Source organism: Aquila chrysaetos, chromosome 12, assembly GCF_900496995.4.
Source record: "Aquila chrysaetos chrysaetos chromosome 12, bAquChr1.4, whole genome shotgun sequence".
NCBI classification, from domain to species: Eukaryota; Metazoa; Chordata; class Aves; order Accipitriformes; family Accipitridae; genus Aquila; species Aquila chrysaetos.
The window spans coordinates 6,574,884-6,602,395 of NC_044015.1; the positions used below are offsets into that span (position 1 = coordinate 6,574,884).

General features: G+C 60.0%; 4 protein-coding genes across 24 annotated transcripts in view; 3 read left to right on the top strand and 1 right to left on the bottom strand.

The window, feature by feature from the left end:
• Positions 1 to 5,245: 5,245 nt before the first annotated feature.
• HTATIP2 (HIV-1 Tat interactive protein 2) lies at positions 5,246 to 7,859 on the bottom strand. The gene is made up of 5 exons (XM_030031723.2): positions 7,648 to 7,859; positions 7,456 to 7,563; positions 7,199 to 7,336; positions 6,381 to 6,442; positions 5,246 to 5,786 (listed from the first exon to the last, which is right to left on the bottom strand). The coding sequence occupies exons 1-5, from the start codon at positions 7,819 to 7,821 to the stop codon at positions 5,561 to 5,563; spliced, it is 708 nt and encodes a 235-aa protein (XP_029887583.1). The 5' UTR covers positions 7,822 to 7,859; the 3' UTR covers positions 5,246 to 5,560.
• Positions 7,860 to 7,862: 3 nt separating this feature from the next.
• Positions 7,863 to 12,891, top strand: LOC115348685. Of its 2 annotated transcripts, none has more exons than XM_030031719.2 (3): positions 7,863 to 9,033; positions 9,316 to 10,515; positions 10,937 to 12,891. In XM_030031719.2, the coding sequence occupies exons 1-2, from the start codon at positions 8,614 to 8,616 to the stop codon at positions 10,432 to 10,434; spliced, it is 1,539 nt and encodes a 512-aa protein (XP_029887579.1). In that variant the 5' UTR covers positions 7,863 to 8,613; the 3' UTR covers positions 10,435 to 10,515; positions 10,937 to 12,891. The 2 variants fall into 2 exon arrangements, with proteins under 2 accessions (XP_029887579.1, XP_029887580.1); XM_030031720.2 differs by having other exon boundaries at positions 9,319 to 10,515.
• A 1,433-nt stretch (positions 12,892 to 14,324) lies between these two features.
• LOC115348682 (selectin P) lies at positions 14,325 to 26,272 on the top strand. Of its 16 annotated transcripts, none has more exons than XM_030031699.2 (18): positions 14,325 to 15,309; positions 16,281 to 16,371; positions 18,655 to 19,044; positions 19,142 to 19,249; positions 19,366 to 19,548; positions 21,839 to 22,024; positions 22,158 to 22,343; positions 22,477 to 22,662; positions 22,798 to 22,983; positions 23,117 to 23,302; positions 23,436 to 23,621; positions 23,757 to 23,942; positions 24,091 to 24,276; positions 24,462 to 24,647; positions 24,809 to 24,931; positions 25,346 to 25,376; positions 25,581 to 25,636; positions 25,865 to 26,272. In XM_030031699.2, exons 1-17 carry the CDS (start codon positions 15,301 to 15,303, stop codon positions 25,633 to 25,635), a joined length of 2,664 nt encoding a protein of 887 aa, XP_029887559.1. In that variant the 5' UTR covers positions 14,325 to 15,300; the 3' UTR covers position 25,636; positions 25,865 to 26,272. The 16 variants fall into 16 exon arrangements, with proteins under 16 accessions (XP_029887559.1, XP_040983855.1, XP_029887557.1 ...); XM_041127921.1 differs by lacking the exon at positions 14,325 to 15,309 and adding an exon at positions 15,629 to 15,748 and having other exon boundaries at positions 25,829 to 26,272; XM_030031697.2 differs by lacking the exon at positions 14,325 to 15,309 and adding an exon at positions 15,629 to 15,748.
• An 85-nt stretch (positions 26,273 to 26,357) lies between these two features.
• The window catches only part of ATF6 (activating transcription factor 6), an 83,668-nt gene continuing 82,513 nt past the window's right edge, over positions 26,358 to 27,512 (top strand). For 4 of the 5 annotated variants that reach the window (XR_005933709.1, XM_030031716.2, XM_030031717.2 and 1 more), the window contains exons 1-2: positions 26,358 to 26,518; positions 26,627 to 26,703. Coding sequence is in view for 4 of the 5 variants with exons in the window: in XM_030031716.2 (XP_029887576.1) it covers positions 26,449 to 26,518; positions 26,627 to 26,703 (147 nt within the window). In the remaining variant the exon portion in view is untranslated. Of the gene's footprint in view, positions 26,519 to 26,626; positions 26,704 to 26,797; positions 27,111 to 27,512 lie in introns of those variants that run through there. The other variant, XM_041127925.1, reaches the window with a different exon arrangement.

Below are 27,512 nucleotides of genomic sequence, written 5' to 3' on the forward strand. Positions count from 1 at the left end.
CTATATAGCACCGGGAGCTGGACCCCCGCCAGCCCTGTAACCAATGCCGTCCGTCCCGCCGCAGCTGGCCCCGGCCCCGGCGGCTTCTGGATTTTGTTTTCTCCTCTCTAAGCTCACAGAGGGGGAAAAATGTGGTTTTTCTGGGGTAAGATCAGGTAATCAAATTGGAAGGGCCAAGCTGCTGTTTGGGGGGGCTTCAGGAAGCCCACGGGGTTTCTTCTTAATGACATATCAGGCTTCAGGTCAGTATTTAGAAGAGCCAGGTAGAAATGCTTCATTCAAGCGAGGTTTTTTCCAATGAAAAATGTCACTTTCATAAAAATAAAAGTGCTTACAAGAAGTCTTGCTGTTGATTTAAAGGCTGTGGCTAATGTCAAAATATCCAGAGTTTCAACAGTGGTTATCGGCTGGTGGATAACAGTGGCTTTTGTTCCTTAACAAATTCACTTTAATGTAAGCTTAAAAAAAACCAAACATCTTTTAATCATAGCAAATGTTCTGGTTTTATGTGACAGTGACGCTTTGATGAGGCCAAAAAGAATTCCCACCAGGAATTTTGTTATGTGGAAAATTTGGACACTTTTTCCACCCCCCTTCAGAGCAGTAAGACACACAGCAGAGCCCGCAGCTGCCCATGAAGTGGGGTGTGGGGCCTGAGCAGGGACCGGTCCCCAAATCCCCCTGCAAGGCTCTGCCCCATCGCTGCCCCACCGGGACACAGGCCCTTGCTCACCTAAAGCTTGGGTGTTGCACAGCGTCACGGTGTTTCTGTTTGCTCTGCTGAGGTCTCTTCGATTGCTCCACTAACTCGCAATCACGGAGCCAGCGCCTCCCTATGGTCGGGACATCTGCGGCACAAGTTTCTCCCGGCCTCAGCCAGGCACCCAAGCACGGTGTAGGTGCAACCCCAGCAAGTGAGGCTGCCTGCTGAGAGGCAAATCATGGCAAACACAGGGACCAGCCTGGCTCTGAGGGGTCCCATAGCCAAAGCCCCGACCTAATGGCTCTCCACAGCCGCTCAGGGGGGGGACGTGCTGCTGCCAGCAGCTGCAGCGGAGTCGCTCCTAACACTCCTTGGAGTGGAGAGGGTAACCACAGCCACCCAGGACGTTTCCCTCCTGCCTTCCACCCGGGCTGTGACAGTCCATCCGCAGCCGGATCACCTGGGGCACGGCTCGTCGTGGGGGTCTGCACGGCTGGACTAGAGCTGGCGCAAGGGGGAAGCCCGCAAACACAGGCGGGGCGGCTGTGGGGGCCTCAGCACCAACTCTTTTGCAGTTTGCGTAGCAGGACTTGCTCACACCCGCGCAGACCTTTGCCACCCCACACCGGTGCCCGTACGATTACACAATTACAGCACAGGCACGCGCGGACCGTGTGCGGCTCCGCTCTGCCTCCACCTCCCGCTCCACCCCAGCCAGGGCATCCCCTGGGCATCTCCCTCGGGGTTCACCCTGGAAATTCTGCCATGTGCCTGTCCCTGACCTCGGCTGCTTGGGCAACTATGAAAACGTGCATCCGAGTGCCTTGTTTAATGCTCGGAGCTGGGAATAGGAGACCTTGCTCCCAACCTGGCTGTCCACACCCCAAGGGCACTAATGGCCTTAATTGCCCTGATCAGCCCCACCTGCCCCCTCAGCCCGGGGCTACATTTAAGCCCAGCCTTGGGACCTCTTTCCCACCCTAAGTGGTATCAGAGGTATGCCTGGCTCTGGATCCTGGGTGGACTTTGAACCTGTATTGCAATCCTGTCTCCTGCTGTTCTGGGATTACGCAGCAAGCCAGCGGCTGCGTTTCAGCATGTGAGTGCAGTAACCGAAAGCTAGAAGTCTGCTGGAAACTGTGCCTCTCTGGAGAGCTTGGGGTAGCTTTTTACTGGTTTGTAGTGGGAATTGAATGAAAAAAGTACAGCCTAAAATTTCAGAGGATGAGATGCTCAAATAGCATTTGCCTGGGCTTGGGCTGATTAGACACCCCCCCCCAGATGCACCCAAGTAGGGGTGCCAGGCCTGGGGTGCGGGGGGGGGTGCCCCTTTGCCCACCAGCCCCTCTTGTGCCTTGCAGAGGGGGGAAAGGAAACAACTGCAGATGCAGTCGATGGAGGTACTTCACTCATTTGCAGGCTGCTGTCATTTTGCCCTTTTCACAGAGGAGTTGGGGGGGAGGCTCTGTTACTAGCATGGAGGTGCCTCACCCCAATTTGGGGATAGCCCAGAGCCCAGTTGCCCCGTTTCCCAGCAGCTGGGGTGCAGCCCGCCTGCTCTCCAAGGGACTGCAGGTTTGCTGGGCTGTGCCAGTTGCCCTTGGGGCCAAAGAGCGTGTCGGGGCCATTTGTTTGCTAGCAGGGATGTCACCAGGGTACCCCAAGTGCCAGGTCAGCGCCTGCCAGCTCGGTGGCCGTTTTGAAAAGCTCCTTAGAGGCCGAGGTGCTGTTTTTGCAGGGTGCTTTGCCAGCCGGCTGGGCACCTCCTGGCACGGGGGGGAGTGGGTGGCAGCGAGGGGTGGGCGAGAGGTGCCGGCGGTTCCCACAGCTGCCGGGCTGGGAAGGGCGGCGGGGCCATGGGACCACACGGGAAGCCCCCGCAGCCCCGCGCTCGGCTGCCGAGCTGTTGGGAACGCGGTTGTTTTTTCTCATTAATCTTCAATAATAAAGTCAGCGTCGGAAATCCCGGGGGAGCTCAGATCTGCGGGATCAGGCGGTTTGTGCGAGTGCGGTCCAGGAGACACCCAGCACCTTACATCCTCTCCTTTCGGCTGGGGCTGCGTGCCCCTGGAAGCAGCCAGCCTCTCCAGGCATGCCAGGGGCATGGCTCCAGCTCTGCAGAGCTCCTGCTGCTCAGAGGAGCCTGGAGCTTTGCCCTGTGAGACCCCAGGGAGGAATTGGGTCTCTCCCCTAAAGACTTTTAACTACTTTACTTCTTTCAGTCCTCAGTGCGCAAATCCCCTGCTCCTGCGGCTCTGCTGTAGTTCCGTGACCAATACTCTATAATCTCTTCCAGAGCCCCACGGTGCGGGTTTAATGAATACACAGAGTAAGCTGGGGAAATTGAGGACCAACACGAGTGACAAAGCTTCATGTGAGAAGGTGATAAGGAAGCGATACCGTGTGCTGGGACTGCAGTTGTGCATTTTAGCAGGGACTTATCTGAAACACTGAGAAAGAAACCCTATACCATTGAGCAGCAACAAGGGTTACACAGAAATAGCTTGTATTTTCTGCAGACCTTTGTCCTGTAAGAAATGTTTGGTTTGTGCATTTCAAGGCTTTAGAGTGCTAAGAAAATATTTCCAATAAGAAACTACCCAGACCTTCCTTTTCTTCCCACGACAGCTTCATTTCTTTAAGAGCCCTTCTGGGAGAGTTTCTTGGAGATCCAAGTACACTCCAAGGACCAGATTGTCTTGTGTACACAATGGCCCGTTTCCTCCAAGAGCACTCTAGGTTTGTGCCTTGCAACTGCCCCCTCAAAAGCCACGTGGAATCTTGCATTACGCCAGATTTATCCTGGGCTCTGTTATTTCAAGACTTTATTATCCTTTCTAACAACTTGCCTTTTATAGAAGGTAGCCTCGCTGCTTTGCAGTTTCCTGGTTCCCACTGGAACTTTTTAAAAATTAGCATCATATTTAACAACATTGGCTTTTTGGTAGAGGGATCACTGTAATTCTCACTCAGGCGAGTATTTGGCAGTTCATCTGAGTGCTCCTTCTGGCAGATTTTTAACCATGTGTTCTAAAAATGGGGTTAGCTTTTTTTTTTTTCAATCTCCCCCCCCCCCCCAGTGCCTTGGGACAGTCATGCAAATGTGTGTCCCCTAAGGAATGAATCTAGCGTGAGCTCCTTTACAGCAAAGGTCAATGCAAGGAACTCACCAAGCTTTTCCATGATGGCTCTTTCCTTCTCATAGAGCCTGATCACGTTGTGTCCCCAGGGCTCTCTGGAGAGCTTTCTGCCTCTCACATAGTCATGATTAATTTTTACGCCTTTGGGATGTTCTCCTCAAATCTTCTGTGGCCTGCCTCTCACCTGTAACTTTCCAGAGCTTGTATTCTTTTTTTACTCTCACCTGTATGCAACTTTCACTTCCTCTAAGGTCTTGCCGCTTCAGGTATTCATTTCCACTCCCCTGTATAAGCATATCACCGTTTTTTAAGGCTAGTCTACCTCTCATTTCCTTTTTGACATTAAAGTTACTGCTTTTGCTCTCACCATGACAGTCTGATCAGTAATCACGGCTCTGTGGCCCCTCATTTGTTACCTTTGAGCTAAGCCCTGTGCATGGTTCAGGAGTCACTTGGGTGACACAGAGTGTGGGGTTACACCATCCCACCGCCTCCACCAAGCTTCTGAGGTCCAGCCTGATATTAAAACACTTGTGCAGAAGGAAGAAGCTGGGGGATCCCAGCTCCCTCTGCTTGGTGCATCCAAGTCACTGACACAGGAGCCACGGGTGAGGTCAAAGAGGAGAAAACCCTAGAAAGCAGCGTTACCCGGAGCACTAGGACTCTGGCCAGCTGGGAATTCGGGAGTCACGTAAGTCCTGCATCCCAGCTGCTGAGCCGCCAAGTTCCTCGACCCCAAGCACGAAGCCTGAGAACAGCCAGGGCCGCAGCTGGGACACAGTGCTGCTCCTCGAGCCTGCTCTGTGCCTGCAGCAGGGACCTGCTCCCCTTCTAGCACCCGGGCAGCGTGGGGCAGGGGTAAGCCCACCCCAAGATGTGCATCAGGCTGGCCTCTTGCACACGCAGAGCACCCTTGGGAACAGGGCTGAGCTCTGGTTCACTTGTGTCTATCAGGAAAGCCCAGAGGAGCCAGCAGTGACAGGCGTCTTCAAGTCAATGCATTTGCACGGTGTTTATGCTACTATAGGTACTAAAGTGACAGCCTGGATCTGAACACCAGCATCCCTGTAGCAGTCCCTCTGCACCCAGAGCAGATTGATGAGGCACATGCTGCATGTCTGCAGAGACCTACTGCGGGCAGAGCCAGCACCCCAGGCACAGAAGAAACTGCTGCGCAGCTTGCAGGAGCTCTGCTATCCAAGCGGCACTGGTGCCACCGTGTGCTCTGTGGGGTGCAGCCTCAGCACAGGCAGCTGCTCACCGTCTCTGCTGTCCTGTGGCTGTCTACAGCATGGCCACTTGCCCGTGTGCCTTCCTCGAAGTGTCACCAAAAGACACAATCTGTGAACAGATGCAGTTGGGTTGGCAACGTGCAGCAGGCAAACACAATTTCAACACAAAGTTGGCACGAACAGACCATTCATAGGATTTTATTTACACTCTGCATTCAAGAAATTGCCTGGATTACACCATTTTTAGCCAGATTTGCATGCTGGATCCAGGCAGCAGAGCACATTGTTTCTCCTCACCCACCAGCCAGCAGCTGCATTTTTGATCACTTGACAGAATCAGCTGCCATGCAAAGAAGTGTACCTCTATCTCCACATTAGCCATGCAAGCAGCCCGCTCCTCTCCCACATGTGCATTCATCCTTGGCCCCGAAGAGCATCTGAACGGGCCAAGGAATCAAAGCTCTTTCCTGCCCGTCCCTTTTGTTCTACGTGCCCTGCTGTGGCACTGCCTTTCCCAGCTCGTGGATGGCCCTGTTCTCCAGCACCTCCACCTTCCCCTCACCTGGCTGCAGCACGCTGGCCACCATAGCCCTGGCCACCGTTTCCACAGGCACTGAGTAAGCAGTGGGGAAGACCCGAGCCACAACACCCAGAAACTGCTGGGCCATCCACTCCATGGGCCGGGACTCCTGGCGCTTGCACAGCAGCACCCTGCAGAGCGAGGAGGTAAGGTGGGTCAGGCTGAAACCATCCCCCGGGGCAAAGCTAGCAACTGCGTTCTCTCGCTGCGCCGGTGGCCCGGCCCAGCCCAGCTTTCTAAACCCACATGGGGGCCATGGGGCTCTGGCAGGGTCCCAAAAAGTGACTGAGCTGAGCCCTGGGACACTAAACTCCTTTCCCCGCAGTGCTGCCAAAACCAGGATGCCAGTTCTCCCAGGCAGCAAGAGCATAGTACAGCTGCAAGGATACAGGGGAGTATCCCCCTTCCATGTAAGGTCAAGGTCTGTGCAGAGACAAGCTTTGACCTATGTCCCCCAACCTCTGCTTTCAACTCGAGCCTCTTCTCCTTGCATGGCACGTGACACTAGCATTGGGATGGGCCCTGGGAGACTGCTGCGCTTGCTCCCTGCGGCGCTGGGAAGCGGTGTGCTTGTCCGGGAGCTGCATTTGCACCTGGTGGCTTTCTCCACTTCCCTCCCCAGCCCTCCACTTATACATCCTTTCTCTCTTTCTCCATCTCCCACCCCACTGCCCTGGCAACCCTCCACCTGAGTCCTGTGCCCTCCCTCCTCCACCGCTACTCACGCTGGCCGGAGAATGGTACAGCGATCAAAACCAACGGCCTGGACCAGATTCTCCACTTCTCCCTGTCAGAGCAGTCGGGCAGGATGAAAGGAGACAAGGATGACTGCAAGCACCATCCCTGCCGCCCCGTGAATCGGGGGGAGAGTCGCCGAGCTGTGTGCAGGACGGCGCCAATGCCAGTGCAAAGCTGGTGCAGGCCAGGCACTGCCTGGGCAGCGAGCAGCGATCCAGGAAAACGCAGCGTGGGGCGAGTGTCCTCGGTGGACACATTGACCATTAGTCAGCAGCGCACCCTTGCAACCGTCATGCTAACTGCAACTGGACACAGTGTCCAGCCTGGGGATCCCGGCACAGGACACTGGCAGACAGCAGCAAAACCAGCAGATGTTGGGAGCTGCAGCACACAACATACTGGGAAAACTTTCGTGATGGGTATGGTCCCACCTGGGGAGCCTGTGGGCTCTCCCCCTCTGGACAGTTCACATCTCAGCTGGACACAGCCCTGAGCCTCCCCACCTAGCTGTGACACCATCCATCCCAGCTTGGGATTGCGCAGCTGGGGCCGGGCTGGAGACCCCAGCGGGTCTTTCTGTGGTTTGAAGAGGGAGACGCATGCTGCGTGCAGGTGTTGCGCTGCTTTGGACGAAGCCAGTTGCACGCCAGTCCAGCCAGCCCCCATCCCTTGTCCCCCAGCACCGGGAGGACCCCCAGAGCCATTTGCATCTCTCGAGACCTCAGCTCCTGCTTCGTTCCCGAGCATCCCGGTGTTTCGTGACTCCTGCAGGAGCGCCGGGAGCCCACCCCAGCTGCCCCCTCACCTTCACGCGGAGGTAGAGGAAGCTGCTGTGCCGGTTTGCCCCCCGGGAGGACTGCAGGACAAAGTGTTTGCAGCCCCCCGCCCGCGCCAGCTCTGCTGCCTGCGCGACGTAGTCCCGATCCACGCGCACGAAGCCGTCCTGCGGGGAAAGCGGAGAAGAGGGTCAGCACGGCAGGGAGAAGGCAGGCAGGGGCGAGGGCAGGCAGGACCCCTGCCCCGTCCCCCGGGGTGAGGGGGGGGGGGGGGGGTCCCGCTCACCACGCCAGCCTTGGCCCTGGTGGTGCCCAGGCAGCAGAACCCGACATCGTGTCCCTGGAAGGTGGCGGCGTGCTCGCTCAGCCGCTCGAAGTCCACCACCGCCTGCTCCTGCGGGGAGGCCGAGGGTCAGCGCGCCCACCCCGGCCGCTCCTCGGGACCCCCCCCCCCCCGCCAGCCCCCGGCCCTGCGCACCACGGCCGCCTCCGTCTCCTCGCCCAGGCTCAGCCGGCGCCGCCCGACCAGCGTCACCCTGGCGAAGAGCCGCCGGGCCAGCAGCTCCCGTAGAAGCGCCCGGCCCGTCTCCCCGGAGGCACCCAGGACGAAGCAGGCCCTGCCGCCGCCGCCTCCTCCTCCGCCCGCCGCCATACCGAGAGAGCGGCGGCCGGGCCGGGGGGCGGCGCGGTGGCGGGGCGGGCCCGGGCGGGGAGCGGCTGCGCAGCCGGCGGCCCGTCTTCCGGCTGCCCGGGGTTTACCGGCGGGAGAGCCGGGCTCTTCCCGGCGGTGCCGAGGCGACGGGCACAAGCCGCAGTTAAACATAAGGTCTTTTTTCAGGGGCTGGGGGAGGCTGCCCGCGGAGGCTGCAGGGTCTCTGTGTCGTGTGTGTCGTGTCGTCCCCCCCCCCCCCGCCCCGAGCAGGGGGCTGCCGCAGGGGACACCCCTCGGCCTTGGAAAGACGGCCGCTGGTGTCCTCCCTCCTGATGTCCTTGCGGTGGGAGAGCCCGCGGTGGAAAGCATCCCCGGAGGATCGCTGTGCTCTCCCGGCTCGAGTGGAGGGGATGTGTTCTGGGAGGGATGCTCGGAGGGGTCTGTGACCTGCCGGGCAGCTCTTCCCCAAAAACCCCCGGGCTCGGTGTGCGCTGCTGACCGGGTTGCCCCGCAGCCATGTCCCCCGGACAGGAGGTGAGTCACCCCTCCCCAGGCACCAGCTCCGGACCCGGCCGTGGCCGCGGGGCTCGCACCCCAGTGGTGATGGCAGCCCAGGCTGCCCGGAGCGGCCTTGCGGTGACTCTGGCGTGAAGCAGCTGCCGGTGCCTGAGGAGCAAGGGGACAGAGCCCGCTCCCTGGGGGACCCTCACCGGGCAGGTCCTGGGGCATGCTGGCAAGCACAGACCCCCTGCTCCAGGTCCCTGCCTGGCCGTTGTCCCTCTGACGGGGGCAATGGCAGTCATCACTCGGGGGGGGGACACCAGGTCCCACCGGGAGCCAAGCCGGGCCATGGCTCTGGAGCGGGCACGTGGGCACCCGGGGGCTCTGCACAGCCGCTCCCATAGGCAGCGTCAAGGGGCCCTGGGGCACCCTGATCCTGTCTGTCCTGATTCCTGGGAAGGGAGGTGTAGAGGCCTGAATGGCTGCTTTCGGGATCAGCCAGGTGATTTTCCAGCCCAGCATGTCCGCCAAGCGTTCTCCTTGGCTGAGGGTGAATCCCCAGCGCACGTGCCGCGTGCGAGGCAGGACGCGCGTCACGACCGTCACCGGGTTAATGGCAGGCATCCCGTTCCGCCTGCCAGTGTGCCGCTGGCACCCACGGCCGTGCGCCCCGTCCGGCGGGCTGCACTCCACTGCCGCAGGCAAACCCAGGTGGGTGCAAGAGGAGGAGGCTGGGATATGCCAGAGTTTGGGGGCGGCGGGATGGCACAGCCCCGGGCTGGGTGAGGAGCATGGGGGAGTGCTCGAGGGAGGGAGGGGAACCGTACAGTATAACAGCACGGGGTACTGGCATCAATGTATATGGGGCGCAGGACACGCGGCATGCTAAGGGGCGCGTGGGATGGTGGGGATACCTCTGGGGAGGGGCGGGATCGAGATGCACGGGGGCCATGCAGCGCTCCCACCGCTCATGGTGCTGCTTCTCCTCCGCAGCAGGGCTTGGTGGGGCCGGCCAGGCGCCGGGGCGCCCGCTGCGCTGGCAGTATGGAGGCGCGGTGCCGGCGCAGCGCGGCGTTCGACTGCACGCCCCAGCCGGCAGCCTGCTGCCCCGACTGGATGGCGAGACTCCCCGACGCCCTGCCTCTCTCCCGCCTCTCCATCCCTGGCACCCACGACTCCCTCAGCCTGTTCGGCGGCCGGCGCCTGCGGTGCCAGAGCTGGGGCCTGGAGGCCCAGCTGGCAGCCGGCGTCCGCTTCCTGGACGTGCGCTGCAAGCTGGCGCGGGGCGAGCTCCACGTCTACCACCTCTGCACCTTCCAGCGGGCCAGCCTGCGGGGGGTCCTGCGCCGCACCCTGCGCTTCCTCCGCGCCCACCCCGGCGAGGCCGTGCTCATGCGCATCAAGGAGGAGCTGCCCATCTTCCCCCGGCCCGGCTTCGCCGCCCGGCTCCACCGCTGCCTGCTGGAGGAGGGACGGGGCCACGTGTGGTGCCGGGAGGAGGTGCCGACGCTGGGCCAGGTGCGGGGGAAGATCGTGGTGCTGGAGGCGCTGGCGCGGGAGGTGCTGGGCATCCCCTACGAGCAGCTGAGCATCAGTGACGCCTGGAACGTGCTCTCGCTGGAGCGCAAGTGGGTCCGGGCGCGGCGGCACCTGGAGAGGGCGGCCGGCGGGGACCCCGCCACCATGCACCTCACCTTCTGCTCTGGTAACGGGCTCTTCACCTGCCCCGAGGAGGTGGCCCGCTTTGTGAACCCCCGCTGCTACCAGCACCTGCGGCGCCGGGGGGGGCGGCCTGTGCGCTGGGGGGTGGTCATCATGGACTTCCCCGGGGCAGGGCTCCTCCGGCTCATTGTGGAGAGCAACGCCCCACGGGCCGGCGGGCACTCGACGGTGGCCCCTGGCACCCCCACGGCATCCCCACAGCACCCCCGCGGCAGACGGGATGGGCGTCGTAGCCGGCACAGCTCCGCTCGCTGCCCGCGCCGGTGTCCGTCGGGACGGACGCTGGTCCCGGCTCCACGCCTCTGCCGAAGGACGTCAGCTCCCGTAGAGCGAAAGCGGGTTTCTAGCTCTTGCTGGGCGCCGGGAAGCCTTCGCGTGACAACGGTGTGACGGCAGCGGAGGAGGGTTGGCGGCTGCGGTTGGAGCCAGGCAGCCCGGGCGGCTGCCCGCTGCTCTCCCCTGAGGAGCCAGGTAGGGTCCTGGCGTGGGGCTGGGCCAGCTGAGTTCCCAGCAGAGCATCAGGGACGGGTGGAGGGAGAAGGTCCTGCCTTGCCTCCTCTCGGGCCAGTGAGTCCACCCGAAATGCCTCTCTGCAAAACAGTCCTTTTCCTTTCAAGGGTAAATAAAAATAAAAAGAAGCTAGGAAAGCACTCCCTATGTTGCCTTGCCATATCCTAGCAGAAACAACCTCTTGCTTTTGCTGCTCAGCTGTGAAAGAGCCTGTACCCCTCTGCCAATTGCCAAAGCACAGTTAAATTGGTGTTTGTAGCCATCTTGCTCTTGAAGCAGAGCTGCGAGAGGTCAGAGGAGGAGAAATTAATTTCAAAGGCGACAACAAACGGTTAGGAACATCCTTCCCTGCATTATTTTAGCTTTTGTTTTTTTCTTGCAGGGGCTTGCCCCAAAAGTCAGGACTGTTAGAGAGAGGCAGCTTCAGCAGGCGCCGCTGACCCTGTGCACGGAGAGTTGGATGGCCACGGCAGCGGCAATTCAGATGGGGCTACCCCGTCGCCGGGGTCGCACACCCAGGGGATGCTGCACAGGGCAAAGCCTGGCAGTTTGCAACAGCACGGGCAGCATGGACGCGGCAGTTTGTAGATCCACAAAAGCAAAGTGGTTGAGACGTAAGAAAGACCTTAAAACGTACGCTGTGCCAGAGCCTGCTCTACCTGCGGAAAATAAATCAGCAATTTAAATAGTCGCAGTGCACAGTAGCTCTTTGGAGCAGAGAGATAACCGAGACCCCAGGTGAGAAAGCATCAAACTGCTGGCTGCGCTGAAGCAGAGATGTGAGAAAGAGAAGAGGAAAGCTCAGCCCTGGCCTGCCAAAAGGTGAAGAGCGTCCTCAAGGCTGCCTCTGTCTCAAGGGAAAATGCAGCTGGGCTCAGTGCCTGCCGGAGGGGATGCCGCAGGATTTCCTGGCTGGAGGAGAGACATTGTTTGCTCCACGGGAGCTGGCCCTGGCTGGAGGCACCGCTCTCGGGGCTGACTGAGTTCATTCCTGCGCTGGCTCCGGGGAGGCTGCGGCGGCTCTGCTTGGGGAGCAGAGGAGGACAGAGCCCATGGTGCAAAGAGCAAGACAGGAGGGGAGCAGGCAATAGCCCACAGGGGGTGACGGAGGTGACGAAGAGAGGAATCTGTCTCTGGGCTTGCTTTGTGAGACGGGAGAAGATTGAAATCTCTGCATTAAACCAGACACGTGACAGAAGCACTGGTGATGTCCAGGGTGCCGGTGGCCTGCTCCATCGGCTGCCAACGCCTCCACCACCTGGGCCGCCCCCCACGCCAAGCCAGCGTGACAGCTCTAGGCATCATTCTTGTGCTGGGAAGACAGGTGCCATCAAGGGAAGGCTAGGTGGGTCGGTGGCCTGTCCCAGCCTTCCAGGGATGCACAGTGCTGTGGGGAGCCGGGCAGGGTGCAGGGAGAGCAATAGCAGTTCCCAGGAGCAGCCCTGCAGGCTGGGTGGTTCTGCTCTTGCTTAGGGTAAGGGATGGCTATGGGGCTGTCCCTGGATGCAGCACGTCCCTGGAGCTGCACCCCAGCACCCAATACGCACCTTGTGCCCTGGCTCGCTGGCAGGGCAGAGGTGCTGCTTGGGATTCCCCGGGAGGGCAGAGCCGCTTGTTTATTGCCTACCACACAAGCGGTGAGATAACTTCAGCGTTATCTGCGCCCCCGGCATCCTGCTTGGCGAACCCTTATCTGTGCCACGCACATGTTGCTGCTGCCAGGCGCCAGGGAGCCGGCAGGCAGTGCGGGCAGGGGTACCCAGCTGGCAGCGGCGCCCGGTGAAAAGGCTCTCCATCACTGGTGCGGCAGGGGAAAGGCATGAGGCAGAAAGCTGTCCTACAGCTGAGATCAAAGAAATGCCTCCGAGAGGGACCAGGTGGGGTGGGCAGGAGTGATTCGCCCAAAATTACGCCTGCATCCCGCTGCAAGGTCCCTGTGGGTGGGGGGTGCAGAGTGCCATGGCACGTGGGCTGTCTCGGAGGCATCCCTGTCCTGGCCCCAGCTAATCCTTGCAAATCTCTCATTCCCTTCAAGCCAGGGCAGCACTTGGATAACAAGTCTTCCGGCGGCCAGACACTTTCAAATTGTGCGAAAGATTTTATCAGGCGCTGCTCTCCTCCAGGGCCGTCGGAGGAAGGTCTGGCTGCCGGGGCCAGCAGCTCAGGGACACCCTTTGGGTCAAACGCCCAGTGAGGACCTGTGGTGGGGGGGACCTGTCCCCTGCCCACGCTCAGCAGGCGCCTCCAAAGCCTCTGCTCACGAGGGCATTGCAGGACCTGGGGAGAGCCGCCCCCATCCCCAGCACGGAGTGGGGGGACAGCGGAATAGGGGCTGCACCTCGGCGGGGTTTGGGTCCTCGCCAGCACCACGCCACGCTCCCGCAGGGGTGCCGCCGGGGGCCTCCTCAATCTGGTGGGCTGCTGAGCCCTGCCCGGCAGCAGGGGCGAGGGGAGCGGGGGGCTCCCCAGGAAGGCGCCCGCTGTATCGCTGGCGGCAGTCGAGCCAAGCGGGCTGTGTCAGGGTGACTTGGTTCCTCTGCGGTTTGCCAGGGGACATTGCATAAGGAGGGGAACAGGCCGTGCCGTCGTGGGGCAGGAGCCTCTGCTGAAAACAACACAAGCGTGCCTCTTTGCCGGGGGGGTTGCGGCGTGCTGGTGACGGGGGTGCCTCTTGGACCTCCTGCCCCCAGGGTCTCAGTCCACCAGGTCCTGGGGACTCCCTGGGGACACAGTGCAGGGTGGAGCTTGGACTTGGCCTTGGGGCATCTGTCCGCCTCTGCCAGCACCCACCTCCCCATGCAGCACGTACAGCCCCTGTCACCGTGGATCCCATCGACACCGGGGCAGTCCCAGCACCGTCAGGATAGTTGTGCAGGCATTGCACCCTGCTCTGCACGTGACACCCTGCCCGCGGCACAGCTCAGCATGCCGAGAGGGAGCAGAGCATCAGCCTGGGCAGGCAGTGACGGCTGCAGTGGCCAAGCTGCTTCCTCCCAGCGAGTCCTGCGGTCACAGCCTGTGCATGGGTTGCCCAACTCCGCTGGCTGCATGGCACCCTCGGCAGTGGTGCCGAGGCATGCGTGGGGCAACCGTGCCCCTTCCTCACAGATACAGCCCGCGGCAGGGCTCTCGCGAGAAAGAGCATCGCCTCCATCTGTGGCTCAGGACCGCGACACAGCAAAGGAGGCACGTTTCTATTCCAGATCTCTGCAGGGCCGAGGGATGGTGAGGACGTTACATGGGAAAGTGTCTTTGTACCTGCTCCCTTAAGCTCCTGCTGAGCGAAGCCCTGGCTCGCAGCTTGTGCTGTGCCCTCAGAGGGCAGCTGGGGGGACGGGATATGCCATCCCGCCGGCTGGGAAATCCCTGTGCTGCTTAGCCCGTAAGGCAGGGACGGGCCCTTCCTTGGTAAGTGGGTCAGCAGCATCCTGAATCCTTCCTGGGGAGCCAGCCTTGGAAACCACCCAAGATGTGAAAGGGTGATTAACTTGGTGATTAACCAGCTCCCAGCAGAGCTGATTCAGGTCTTCTTTCCCTCCCACCGTGTGTACCTTTTTCCACCACCTGCAAAGCAACCCTCGGTACCAGTCCTGGCGTGCAGGACCCCCTCTCCAAGCCCAGGTACCCACAGGCACAGGGTACCTGTCCCTACAAGCAGCTTTGAACTTGGCCACGTTCTGCCCTTCACAGTGGCAGCCTCTGGGTCTCAGCCACCTTGTTTCTGTTTTTTAAACAATACCAGAAACTATTTGTAGTTACAAAAATAAAGGTGGGAATATTTTTTTTCTACTGCTCTGCCCTACCGTGTCGGGTCTCAGAAGAAGTGAAACTGGCAGGGGCACAGCCTGCTCACCCCCGGGGCTGTGCACCTGCGAGCACCCCTCTGACTCCCAGCGGGTCTCCCACCGCGTGGGAGAGGCAGCTCCCACCCTGCCCAGGTGACCCTCAGCATTTGGAGATGCTCTCCCACCCCAGCAGCTGCCCCTCAGCCTCTCTGCCTGCCCAGCTGCTTCTTCCCTTGTGCACCCTCTGCACATGAGCTGCTAGAAAGCGAGCGCTCCGGAATTACTGGACATATGGGCTCATCCTCAGCAATTCCACAGAAATAGACAGTTACAGTAACACATTTTGCAAGAAAGATATCCAGAGACAGGAACTGAGTTTCATTTACATTGGCCAAATATAAACTCATTGTAGTGCATTATGGCTTTTGTGGGATGGGTTCCTCCTTTTGTCTAGCATGAGTCCCGCTGGAGCAGCATCAATTTCTCTGGAACTGGAAATTGCATGTGACCTGCACGGCTCTCGCTTTGGTCTAGCTGGAAGTGAGTGGGGTAATTCCTGCAGAAAACCCTGCCAAGGCAATTAATTAATTAGGAGCAGAACAGGGTAAGGAAAGATTTGTGGTGATTCAAGAATGGTCCAAGGGGAGGTGGAACAATGAGGCATGTTCCTGAAGCATCGGTGAAGTTCATAAAGGACATTTAAAACTCGGGAAGTTCCTCTGGCATGTTCTTGGATCTTTCTCATAAAGATTTAAAAGCAAACACAGGAAAATACATTGTGTAAGTAACATTTATAAACAGTATATGAAGATTCACAGCCAAAGCAAAAAGCCTGCGAGCGAGGAGAGCATCCGCCGCAGGAGCCGGGAGGCTGTGAGCCACGTTCCCGCTCAGCCCGTGTGGGAGCTCATCGTACCTCGTCGCTCCTCCGTCCCGCGACCGCCAGTGTGGGCACTGCGACATGGACCTGGTGGGTCGGAGAGGTCTCGGTGCCCTGGGCAGCATGGGCCGGGGCTGGACCCTTCTGCACCTCCTGGGGGGCTCGGGCAGGTCCGGCTCATTGCGGGTTGGCTCCCGTGGCAGCGTGGGGATGCACCCAGCTCCCGTGCCATGGGGCGGATGCGGAGCTGAGTCCCCCCAGGGCCGCGGCCAGGGTTGACCCCGCTGTTCCCCTCCAGCCCCGGGCTGGAAGCGGGGTCTCTAGGGGTGGGAGAGCCCCGCAGCGGGGGAGGCGGGGGTGCAGGGCAGGATGCGGGCTGGCAGCAGGCTGGGGTGGGAGGGGAAGAGGCCAAGGGCAGGGAGCGATGCTCTGCACACTCGGAGGAAGTGTGAGCGCCGCTGCCTGCCAAGGGCCAGACGCGCCCGGTGCTGCTGGCAGCTGGGCAAGGTGCGTCTGCGGCGCCGACATGGTAGGTCCTGCTCCTTTCCTTGGGGATGAGTTGGGGTCTGCCTGGAAAAGGGGGTTAGGGGAGGGCAGGGCTGCGGGCAGGCGCTGCCCGGAACCGGTGCCGCTGCCGGGGACCCGCAGGATGGACTCAGGCTGCCCTGGAGAGACCCTGCCCCGGGCAGCGAGGCTGTGCCAGGCACTCGGGGCACTGCCACTGCGGAGGCAGATGCCACCCCTGGGGTGGGTGGGGAGGGGTGGAGGGCACAGGGCATGCCCTGGATTTAGGGGCTCCCCAGGAGTGAACTGCATTGCCGGCATGGCCTCTTCCCACTGCCCAGCTGTGCTGTGGGCACAGCCCCCCCAAAGTGCCTCGCTGGAGGGGCACTTTCAGCAGCAGAGCCTGGCCAGCGGCACCGCACGTGCCTGCGTGCAAGCTGGCACAAGCAACATGCCCTTGTGGCTACCAGGACCGCCTGGCAGCGGTGTGGGTGCATGGCGGGGTGCGTGAGCCTCCGTGGGACGTGCATGTTCACGCCTTCTTCCCTGGCATGCAGGGCACTGCTGCAGGACTGCGGTCTGCTGGGAGGACGTGGGCTCTGGGCTCTCGTGGCATCTGCTACCTGGGCATCGCTGCCATCACATGGGGTAAGCCGCCCGCCACCCGGTCGGTAAGCCCAGCGCGACCCTGCTGCCAAGGAGCCTGCAGGTCTGGGGAACTGGAGAAGAGCAGCAACGTTATTTTGGGGGCTTATCAGTCACACTCCCCATGGCTGCCAGTCCCAGGGCTGGATCATTCTGGGCCGGGAGGGGGCTGTGTCTGCCCGGGCCAGGTCCCTCCAGCCAGACCCGTCGCAGGACCATGCTCCCCTGGGGAGGGCCAGGCCACGCGCAGGGTCCCCACAGGGCGTCTGGTTTCCCAAAAGCAGCATGGCAACAGTGCATTGTACCATGAACTAGAGAAAGGCAGCAGCAGCTCTACCACCTGCCTACGCCCATGCCCATGCTGCCGAGCTGGGCATAGCCGAAGCCACAGGACCCACAGGTGCACGGGTGGGGAGCACAGCTGGGGCAGCACCACACAGAGTTAAAGCTGCTAATTGTCATCAGGAGAAGAAATCAGAGTAGAAACTAATCTGGTTTTGCTGCCTGTAGGATATTTCCTTCACACGTTGGCATTGCATAGAGCAAAAATTGCCGGTGCCTGCTCTGTCCTTAGAGATCCTCCATGAGCTGGGTTATTTTCCAAAGAACCTTTCGTGATTGAGCTAAGGAACAGAGGCAAATGCAGAAGTGTCAGGAGGAGGCTGAGATTTATCTCTGAGGGGAAAGCAAAAATGCAAAGGCACCCCAAGTGTGGCGGGTGCTGAGCAGCATCCTGGGGGAAGGCGTCAGGGGCTGCCAGGGGAGCCGAGAGGTTGAAACGCAGGCAAACAACACCCACCTGGGGGTTCAGCTCCCAGGGAGAGGTAACATAAGGCTGAGGGGAAGTACTGGGGAGGAGCTGTGCTACGGAGATGGTGTTACTGGTAGAGCTGGAAGAAAGAGGCAGGAGAACACATGTAGGATGGGCATGTAGAAGATGGGCTCCCTTGGTCCTTCTCGGTTTCGGGATGGGGTGTGTGAGGGTAGCAGGGCGGCTGGCCTGAGCTGTGCTGCGGAGGTAGCGAGGGCCAGGAGGTGGGTGGTGGGAACTGAGGATGGGGCAGGCTCCCAGGAGGTGCCCTGAGCTTCTGTCCTGCAGCCCCAAACTCCCAAGGGGCTGTTGTTGAAGCCCACGTTTTCCTCAGCTTCAGTTTTGTTGAACAAAGTGGATAGCTTGCTCCTTCACAAGGAAAAACAGACAAATTATAGGAATTTTTCTTAGAAAAATGCGTAATTATTGACCAAACTAGAGCCCTAATAAGAGTTGGGAAGCCCTAGATTTGCATCTAATCTGTGATGCCCAGACCTTTGCCTGCATGACCACAGTGTGATATGCTCTCCTGAGACACAGGGTACCCTAGGCTGGTTGTTTGGAGCAAATTTTGATCCCCATCTCACTTTCTGCACAGATGGAGATATGATCCCTGTATCACTTTCTGCAGTTGTGGAGATACCTGCTTCTGGGGAGGAGGGAGGAAGCTTTTTTTTGTGGCTAACCCCCTTTGATTGCATCAAGTTGTGGTATGAAATGCTGTAAATAAGAGCAGGGTTTCAGCAAAGTGCCTTTCACTTCTGGGTGTGGGTTCCAGTTAATTTCTGGCTTTGCCCTGCCTGGTGGGCATGACCAGGATGTGAACTTGACTTTTGCAAGATGTTGTTTTGCAATACTTGTTTTACAAGACTCTTCAGACCATCTCTGCCTCAAATGAGCAGCTTGGGATCCAAATGCTTTACGGGGTCAGGGCAAGCTCATTGCTCTGCCTTGCTCCAAGCTGACTCTCCTGTAGAAGTGTAAAGCAAGAAAACCAAAGTGGTACAATTCTGCACTTGAAGAAGGAACCATGTTTAAGGAACCATCTCGATGTTGGGTTTTCCCCTTTGGGAGATCTTTGTGGGCAAGGGAGCAGGGCTGTGGGGCTGGGCTTTCACCCCTTGTGCTAGAGGAGGGGTTGGCATTACTGCTTGGGGTTCCTCTGCCACCTGCGCTCTGCCTGCCCCATCCCATGCTGCCCTTTGTCTCAGCCTTCACCCTACCTCCCCCACCTTCCTCATCCCTGTGCTGTCTCCCTCTGTCCCACCTCAGCTCCTTCTGCCATGCCCTGATCCACCCAGGTCTCCGTGTACTCTTAGAGCCCCATTCTCATCCACACTTGGCCCTTCGTCCTGTCCCCTCACCCAGCTGCCCCTGATGCCAGCCCTAGCCCACCCTCACGTCCCAAGGGACCCCATCCCCGACCTGGCTCCCATCCTTTCTGCGTCGATCCCAGACATCAACCTCTCTCACAGGCGCGGTGACGCGCGTGGAGGTGGGTGCCTGGACATACCACTACAGTGACCAAGGGGACTACACGTGGGAGCAGGCGAGGAACTACTGCCAGACCTTCTTCACTGACCTGGTGGCGATCCAGAACAAGCAGGAGATCGAGTACCTCAACGAGAGCCTGCCCTTCCATGGGCGATACTACTGGATCGGCATCCGCAAGCTGGGCGGCACCTGGACCTGGGTGGGCACCAGGAAGGCGCTGACGAAGGAGGCGGAGAACTGGGCAGACGGGGAGCCCAACAACCGCCGCTCCAACCAGGACTGCGTGGAGATCTACATCAAGCGGCGGTGGGAGTCGGGCAAGTGGAATGACGAGCCCTGCAACCGAAAGAAAAAGGCGCTGTGCTACCGAGGTGAGCAGGGGGACCACAGCACAGACCTGGATCAGGTGGGCTGGGGACCTCGGCAGGGTGGCTAGCGGCTCCTGATGACCGTCCTCTGTGTGCGCAGCCTCCTGCCAGCCGTTCCCATGCAGCCAGCGTGGCGAGTGCGTGGAGACCATCGGGAGCTACCGCTGCGAGTGCTACCCCGGCTTCCATGGCCCTGAGTGCGAGGACGGTGAGCCACCCATCCCCATCCCTCCCTCCTTCCCTGCTGGAGAGCCTGAGCCCCGGCGGCAAAGCGAGCAAGTTCGTTGTGCTCTTAACGGGCTGGCGGTGCCGCATCTCTCCCAGTTGTGCGGTGCACCAAGCTCGAGCCCAAGGGAGTGAGCATGAACTGCAGCCATCCCTACGGAGACTTCAGCTACAACTCCACCTGCGTGTTTGGGTGCCAGGAGGGGTTCGAGCGGCGAGGGGCGGGCATGTTGCAGTGCCTGCCTTCCCAGCAGTGGTCAGCAGACACCCCCACGTGCACAGGTAGGGCCTGCCAGGGGCTGGGGGGTCTCAGGGATGCGGCATCGATGCTTTGGGGGGGTCAGCCCTGCATGCCCAGTGCTGCTCAGGCAAGCAATGGGCTGGGCTTGCCATGCTCCTGCCCTTTGGGGAAGCAGCTCCTGGTGCTGCATGCGGGGAGCGGTTTCCCGATGAGGCTGCGATGGGCAGAGTGGCTGTGAGCTCTGGATAAGCCCCCTGCTCTCCCTGGCTGTCCCAGTGCTCTTGCTCGCTGTCCTGAATCCCATGCAGGTGCCAGCACCCTGCACGCACTGAGCGTGGGGGCAGAACGGTGTCTTAGCACCTCCATCACCCTGGGTGGCACAGTCTCCATCTCCCCAAGCCAACCCCAATCTGCCTTGGGAAGGTGCTCGGCATCTCAGGGGTCCGCAGAGAAAAGTGAAGTGGGGCTGCCATCCAGCAGCCAGGGAAAGGGTGTATCCTGGCAGGGCTGGGCCACCTTGAGCACGGGTGAGGACCCATGAGATGAGGTTAGATATAAGCTGGGAGGGACAGAGCGGGGCAGGAAACCACAAGGGAGAGAAAGCTGTGGTATGTTATGCTGCAGGGGCAGGGAAAGTCTTCTTGTCAGCAGCTTGAGGGTTTGCAGCTAGGTGCCAGGCACCCCAGAGAGGTGCTGGGCTTTTCTGGGGGGTGTAAGAGCCCTGCTCCACCTTCCCTGTGCCACTGCATGGTGCATCTGCAGCCTTGCATGAGGATGGGACAAGTTGAGGATTGGAGCAGACATGGGACAGAACTGGGGACCCTCTGTATTGGGAGACCCAGCAGGAGGGGTCAGGGGGTGGACAGGGTCTCTGTATATATGTTTAAAAAAAAAAAAAAGCCTGCCTTGAAGTTAGTGCTGACGATGATGCCTGTGCTGGGTGGGCCTGTGGTCCAACCCGGAGCTTGCTTTAGGCAGCTGAGACCAGCAAAGCTTTCTGTGGTTAAGGGGAACAGAGATGTGATGCGACTGTCCTGTGGCCAGCGATGGCAGGGTCAGGAGCTGGGTCCCAATTTTGTTGAAGTCCCCCCAGGCAAGCTGGGCTGAGCCTGCCCGCTCCAGGCTTTCCAAGTTCCCAAAGGCTTGCTTTCCCAGCATATTGTTTTTTTTCCTGCTGGCTGTACATATGATTGATTTTTCTTTTTTTGTAAAGAATCAGATGAGTCAGTCAGTCGCCTTTGCTGATAATGAAGCTGTGTTAGCAAGCATTGCCAGTTGGGTTTACTCCAAAAAACGAGCAGAGGCTCCTGCTGCGGTGAAGCTGACGGTGCTGTGGGCACCGTGAAGGACAAGGCTGCCTGTCCTGCCCTCACATGCCCTGCCCTGTGTCTGCCTGCAGCCGTTTCGTGCCCCCAGCTGGCTGCCCCCAAAAGGGGCTGGGTCGATTGCTCCCACCCGCATGGGCACGTTCGGTTCGCCTTCAACTCCACGTATGCCTTCTCCTGCCAGGAGGGGTTTGAGGCGACGGAAACGTGGAGGATGCAGTGCATGGTTGGCAGGGTCTGGACAGGGTCCCCCCCCACTGCGCTGCGAAGGTAGAGCCTGGGCTGCCTGCTGGGGGATGCCTCAACGCTGGGTTTTGAGGCCTCAGTAGACACCTCTGGGGATTCTGTGGGAAACCAGGCTTGCCTGTAAAATAGCTGTGAAAGGAAAAGTCTACCAAGGAAAGTGTTTGGTGTCAGTCTGAAAGCAGAAGGTACAGGCAATGGGGACTGTCTCACCCAGGCTGGGTGCTGGTGGTGGTAGATGTCCTCCTGGCACTAACCTGCAGTGGTCCTGCAGGCAGTGGAGCTGCTCACCCCAGCAAACATTGGGTGCTGCCCCGGCATGCAGTGAAGCACAGCCTGGGGAGGCCATCACAGTCATCAAATCCTGGTCCCCTACAGTCCCAAAGCCATCTGGGTGTCCTTCCACCTGCTGCTGTGACAAGGATGGAGGCAGGGATCTGCTCCCCCTCCAGGGAGGGAGGCGAGTAGGACTGCAGCAGCTGTGGTCCTTCGTCCTGGGGGCTGTGACCTGGGGTAGTGCAGGGGATAAGCAGGGCTCTGGCAGAGCAGCAACTGCCCCCCCTCAGGAAATCATTTGTATGGCAGAAAAATTATTGTACCAACTACATTACTACTGTTTTTAAAGAGGCGAGACTTGTCTGGGTGAGAAAGGTAAATCAAAGACAAGTCACCATAGATTTGGGTTTGTGTGATTGGGATTCAGCCCTAATCCCTAGTTTTAACATCATCTATCCTGTCTCTAAGACCTGCTCTCTCATTGCAGCCATCACCTGCCCAGTGCTCAGTGCTCCAGACCGGGGAGAGCTGAACTGTTCCCACCTCCACGGGGACTTCGCCTTTGGCTCCACGTGTGCCTTCTCCTGCCAGACGGGGTTTGCACTGACAGGGCCAGGGAGCCGCAAGTGCACGGCCACAGGGACCTGGACGGGGGATGCCCCACGATGTGAAGGTAGAGCTGCTGCTAGAGCTCAGGTTGTCATTGACCTTGGGGTGACACTAGGATGTTCCCCAGCCTCTTGGTCCCAGCAGTTTAGACTCCCAGTCCCCAAGCTTCTGCCTGAAGTGTGCCCTTTGCCCTGCAGCCATCACCTGCCCAGTGCTCAGTGCTCCAGACCGGGGAGAGCTGAACTGCTCTCACCTCCATGGGGACTTTGCCTTTGGCTCCACGTGTGTCTTCTCCTGCCAGACGGGGTTTGCACTGACAGGGCCAGGGAGCCGTGAGTGCACAGCCATGGGGACCTGGACTGGGGATGCCCCACGATGTGAAGGTAGAGCTACTGGTAGAGCTCAGGGTGTCACTGATGTTGGGGTGACAATAGGATGTTCCCCAGCCTCTTGGTCCCAGCAGTTTAGACTCCCAGTCCCCAAGCTTCTGCCTGAAGTGTGCCCTTTGCCCTGCAGCCATCACCTGCCCAGTGCTCAGCGCACCAGACCGGGGAGAGCTGAACTGCTCACATCTCCACGGGGACTTTGCCTTTGGCTCCATGTGTGCCCTCTCCTGCCAGACGGGGTTTGCACTGATGGGGTCAGAGAGCCGTGAGTGCACAGCCATGGGGACATGGACTGGGGACTCCCCACACTGTGAAGGTAGAGTTGCTCCTCAAGGTGTCACAGGCCTTGGGTTGACCCTAGGATGTTCTCGGGTGTCTCGGTCCTCTCATCCCAACAGTTTGGCCTTGTAGTCCCCAGGCTCCTGCTTGAAATGTATCTCTATCCCTGCAGCCATCACCTGCCCAGTTCTCAGTGCTCCAGACCGGGGAGAGCTGAACTGCTCCCACCTCCACGGGGACTTCACCTTTGCCTCCACGTGCGCCTTCTCCTGCCAGACGGGGTTTGCGCTGTCAGGGCCAGAGCGCCGTGAGTGCACAGCCATGGGGACCTGGACTGGGGACTCCCCACACTGTGAAGGTAGAGCTGCTGCTAGACCTCAGGGTGTCACTGGCCTTGGGGTCACAGTAGGATTTTCCCCAGCCTCTTGGACCCAACAGTTTGGCCTTGTAGTCCCCAGGCTCCTACTTGAAGTATATCTCTATCCCTGCAGCCATCACCTGCCCAGTGCTCAGTGCTCCAGACCGAGGGGAGCTGAACTGCTCCCACGTCCATGGGGACTTCACCTTTGGCTCCACATGTGCCTTCTCCTGCCAGACGGGGTTTGCACTGACAGGGCCAGGGAGCCGCGAGTGCACGGCCATGGGGACATGGACTGGGGGTGCCCCACGCTGTGAAGGTAGAGCTACTGGTAGAGCTCAGGGTGTCGCTGATCTTGGGGAACATCCTAGTGTCACCCCAGCTTCTTGGTCCCAGCAGTTTAGCCTCTCAGTCCCCAGGCTCCTGCTTGGAGTGTGTCTTTACCTCTGCAGCCATCGCCTGCCCAGTGCTCAGTGCTCCAGACTGGGGAGAGCTGAACTGCTCACATCTCCACGGGGACTTTGCCTTTGGCTCCACGTGCGCCTTCTCCTGCCAGATGGGGTTTGCACTGATGGGGTCAGGAAGTCGTGAGTGCACAGCCATGGGGACCTGGACTGGGGATGCCCCACACTGTGAAGGTAGAGTTGCTCCTCAAGGTGTCACAGGCCTTGGGTGGACGCTAGGATGTTCTCAGGTGTCTTGGTCCTCTTGTCCCAACAGTTTAGCCTTGTAGTCCCCAGGCTCCTGCTTGAAATGTATCTCTATCCCTGCAGCCATCGCCTGCCCAGTGCTCAGCGCACCAGACCGGGGAGAGCTGAACTGCTCCCACCTCCACGGGGACTTCGCCTTTGGCTCCACGTGCGCCTTCTCCTGCCAGACTGGGTTTGCACTGATGGGGTCGGAGAGCCGTGAGTGCACAGCCATGGGGACCTGGACTGGGGATGCCCCACGCTGTGAAGGTAGAGCTGCTGCTCAAGGTGTCACAGGCCTTGGGTTGACCCTAGGATGTTCTCAGGTGTCTTGGACCTCTCTTGGTCCTCTCTCGTCCCAACAGTGTAGCCTTGTAATCCCCAGGCTCCTGCTTGAAATGTATCTCTATCCCTGCAGCCATCGCCTGCCCAGTGCTCAGCGCACCAGACCGGGGAGAGCTGAACTGCTCCCACCTCCACGGGGACTTCACCTTTGGCTCCACATGTGCCTTCTCCTGCCAGACAGGGTTTGTGCTGATGGGGTCGGAGAGCCACGAGTGCATGGCCACAGGGACCTGGACGGGGGATGCCCCACAATGCAAAGGTAGATTTTGTGGTCACACGTGTGTCAAAGTGCTCTGTTGTAGCAGACTGCGTTCCCCAGCATCCCCTTCCTCTCAGCACCCCCAGTCCATGGCAGCTCATCCTCTGGCTCCCCAGCCCACATGTCCCCAGTCCCAGCACCATTGGTCCTGTCTTATTGACACTACTGCTGTGCTTTATCTCCAGCCATCAGCTGCCCGGTGCTGGACCCCCCCAGCAGAGGCCAGTTGAGCTGCTCTCATGTGCATGGGAACTTCACCTACAACTCCACATGCACCTTTTCCTGCGAGGAGGGGTTTGTTCGGATGGGAGCAGAGGTGCTCTGGTGTGCGGCCACAGGGAACTGGACCAGGCATCCCCCTGTCTGTGCAGGTATGGTGGGACCCCGTGCTCCTCTAGCACTGGTGTGTGTGTGTGTGTGTGTGTCCAGCTTCCTGCAGCACATCTTGAATGTGGTGGGGGGCACCCCAGTAGCTTGGGTGCTCTGAAGTCCTGACAACTTTCTAACCTGTGGGTCTGCGGATCTGTTTCAGAGGACAGTGCCCCCTTCTTAAAGCAAGTCCTGGCTTACAGCAGCGGCACAGCTCTGGCAATAGCTGGTATCGTGCTCTCGGGGACACTCATTGCTCTCCTCGCCAAGCGGCTCAGCAACAGAGGTACAGAAACACCTCCCGCAGCCCACCGTTGCTTTGGCTGGGGGCTCTCAGCCCAGGGGGTTAGAGGTCCAGGGGAGGGGAGTGATGGTGAGAAGAGTTTAGCAGTGTGACTGCCTCAATCTATGTGTTTTATTTGCTGTGAGTTGCTTTGGTCTGGCTGCACCTCGTTGGCAGTTTGTCCAGGTGGACGTGTTAGCAGCCAGGTTTGGAGGGCAGAGCCAGAAAAACACCTTAATTGTGAAGGGGAAGAAGGCAGTTGTTTCAGCTCCCCCCTCCCTGCTCCATCCCATGCTTGTCAAACTTGGTTCAGTTTCAGACGCTGCTGCTGCAGCTTCTCAAGTCCTTCACTAAACAGATGTGGTTATTTCTTTTCTATCTGCACTACCCCTGTGGACATTTTAACACTGTTATCAGAGGAGAAGAAGAAGCTCCTGAACCCCACCAGGTGAGAGCTGTGCTCTGCAGGAGGGTGGCTCTGCCCTGTGCCTGTCACAACCCTGCGGTCACCCCGGTCACCCTGATCTGCCTGCGTGAGGCTGCCTTTATATGCAGCGGGAGCATCTTCGGGGCTGACGGGGCTGTGCTTAACCCATGCCCTCCATGCTCCTGCCCTCTCCCCCAAGGTAACACACTTGTGTCTGTTTTCCAGTGACCTAGGATCGCCGGGCATCTTCACCAACGCAGCATACGACGCCAACCTGTAAGGTGAGCGCCGGCGAGATGCTCGCGGCACTCTGCGCTCCCGCAGCGTGCTGGAGACATTCCCCCACGCTTCTGCTGGGAGCCACGTGTGGAAAATTCACCTGGGCGGCTATCCTCCTGGCTGGGGTGCTCCCAGGTGGGGATACCCCTTGGGAGGGGAAGGGGGGACACGCTGCTTTTTGTGCCGCACCGAAGGGGCTAACACCAGCTCCGGCTCTCCTGTGCTTCCAGCCTGGCCGTGACCAAAACCCACCACGTCCCCCAGTGCTGCAGACCCAGCGGGAGCTACTGCCAGGGCCCAGAGGGACTTCACGCCCCGGGGCGGCAGTCCGGACCGCTGGCGCCGGGTGGAAACCGCCCCCACGCTGCGTGTACACCCACCCCCCCCCCAGCCCCCCGCGGGGAGCGGAGCTGCCTTCCTGCACCACCCACGCGTGAAGACCTGTGAAGACCTCTGAAGACCCGCCTGGGGCCCTGGGCCGCCTTCACCGCGCTCTGGGGACGGGCCTGCCGCCCGGCCCTTCCCCTCATGGAGCTGCCTCCCTGCCCCCAGACGTGCCCCCGCGGCTCCCCCCATTCGCGCTTCTGGCGACGGGCTTGTGTGTCAGCGGGACCTGAATAAACGCCTGTGTCTAACGAGCCGCCTCCGTGTGCCTGGGTGCGGGTGGGGACGGCCGCCGTCTCCGACCCTGGGGCTCTGGAAGCGAAGCCCCGCGGCGGGCAGCGGCCCCGTCGTCTGTCCGCCGGCGGCCGCCGTAGGCGGGGCGGGGCGCTGCCGGGAAGGAGACGTGGGTTTCGGGAGGAAGGCGGAAGCGATGGCGGCGGCGGAGGCCGAGTGGGAGCCGGCGGGGCTGCTGCCGGCCCCGGGGGGCGGTCTCGACTGGGGTGAGCGCGGCAGCGGGGGGGGGCTCGGGGGCTGGGGGGCCGGGGCCGGTCGGTGGGGAGCTCCCCGCCGGGGCCGGGCCGGCGCTGAGGCCGCTGTCTCTCCCGCAGAGGCGGTGCTGGGCGAGGAGCTGAGCGAGCTGCTGGGCGCCGCGGAGCCGCGGCGGGCCCCGAGGGACGAGCCCGACGTGAGTACCGGGCGGGGGGCGGCGGGAGGCCGGTGTGCCCCCACGGCCCGGCTCGGGGGGTGGCGGCGGCGGCGGGGGATCCCGCGAGGAGCAGCGCTGTGGGTTTCATGGCGGCCGTCTGGCAGGAGGCACCGGAGCTCCCCGGCTGGAGCGCCGGTGGCTTACAGGCCTTCACCCGTTCGCCCCCGCGTTAGCTGTTGAGACGCAGAGTTGTCGATCTCTTAATAAACTGTGGGTATAACAACTAGGGGTTTAAAAGGAGAGGGTTTAAGGGGAAGGTGTGAGGTGCCGCGTCCAGGAAAAGCTGTGTTGTCACTGGCCTAAGGAAGGTAAACTCCTCCTGCGAGGCAGTGCTGATGGGAATATGTGTCCGGGTTGCGTGGAAGGAGAAGTGTGAAGAAGCGTGGGTACGTTATATCTGCTGTGCTTTATCACCTTGCCTGTAAGATGGTTTCTTGTTTTCTTGTCTGTTGTAGGATTTTCTCCTAAAACCTTTGCTTGTAACCTTATGCATTAATCCCCGTGTTTTTCACTGTCTGATCGTACATACTGTTTTTTCTGTCCCAGGGCATTTGCCTCCACTCTGTGTTCTTTCCCCTGTCTTCTCTCTGCTCACTGTGTCCTAACCCACCTCCAGCACAACCCCTGGGTTATCCAATGTAAACCTGAGGTATTAAGAGCATTAATGTGGGAAGTGCTTGATTGTACAAGGGAAAGGTATTGCCCGTTGGCAGGTCAGCCAATGGCTCTGTGCAGCAGCTCTGACTGCACGGCTCAGGCTGTGGTTTTTTGTCATTATTCCTATAAGT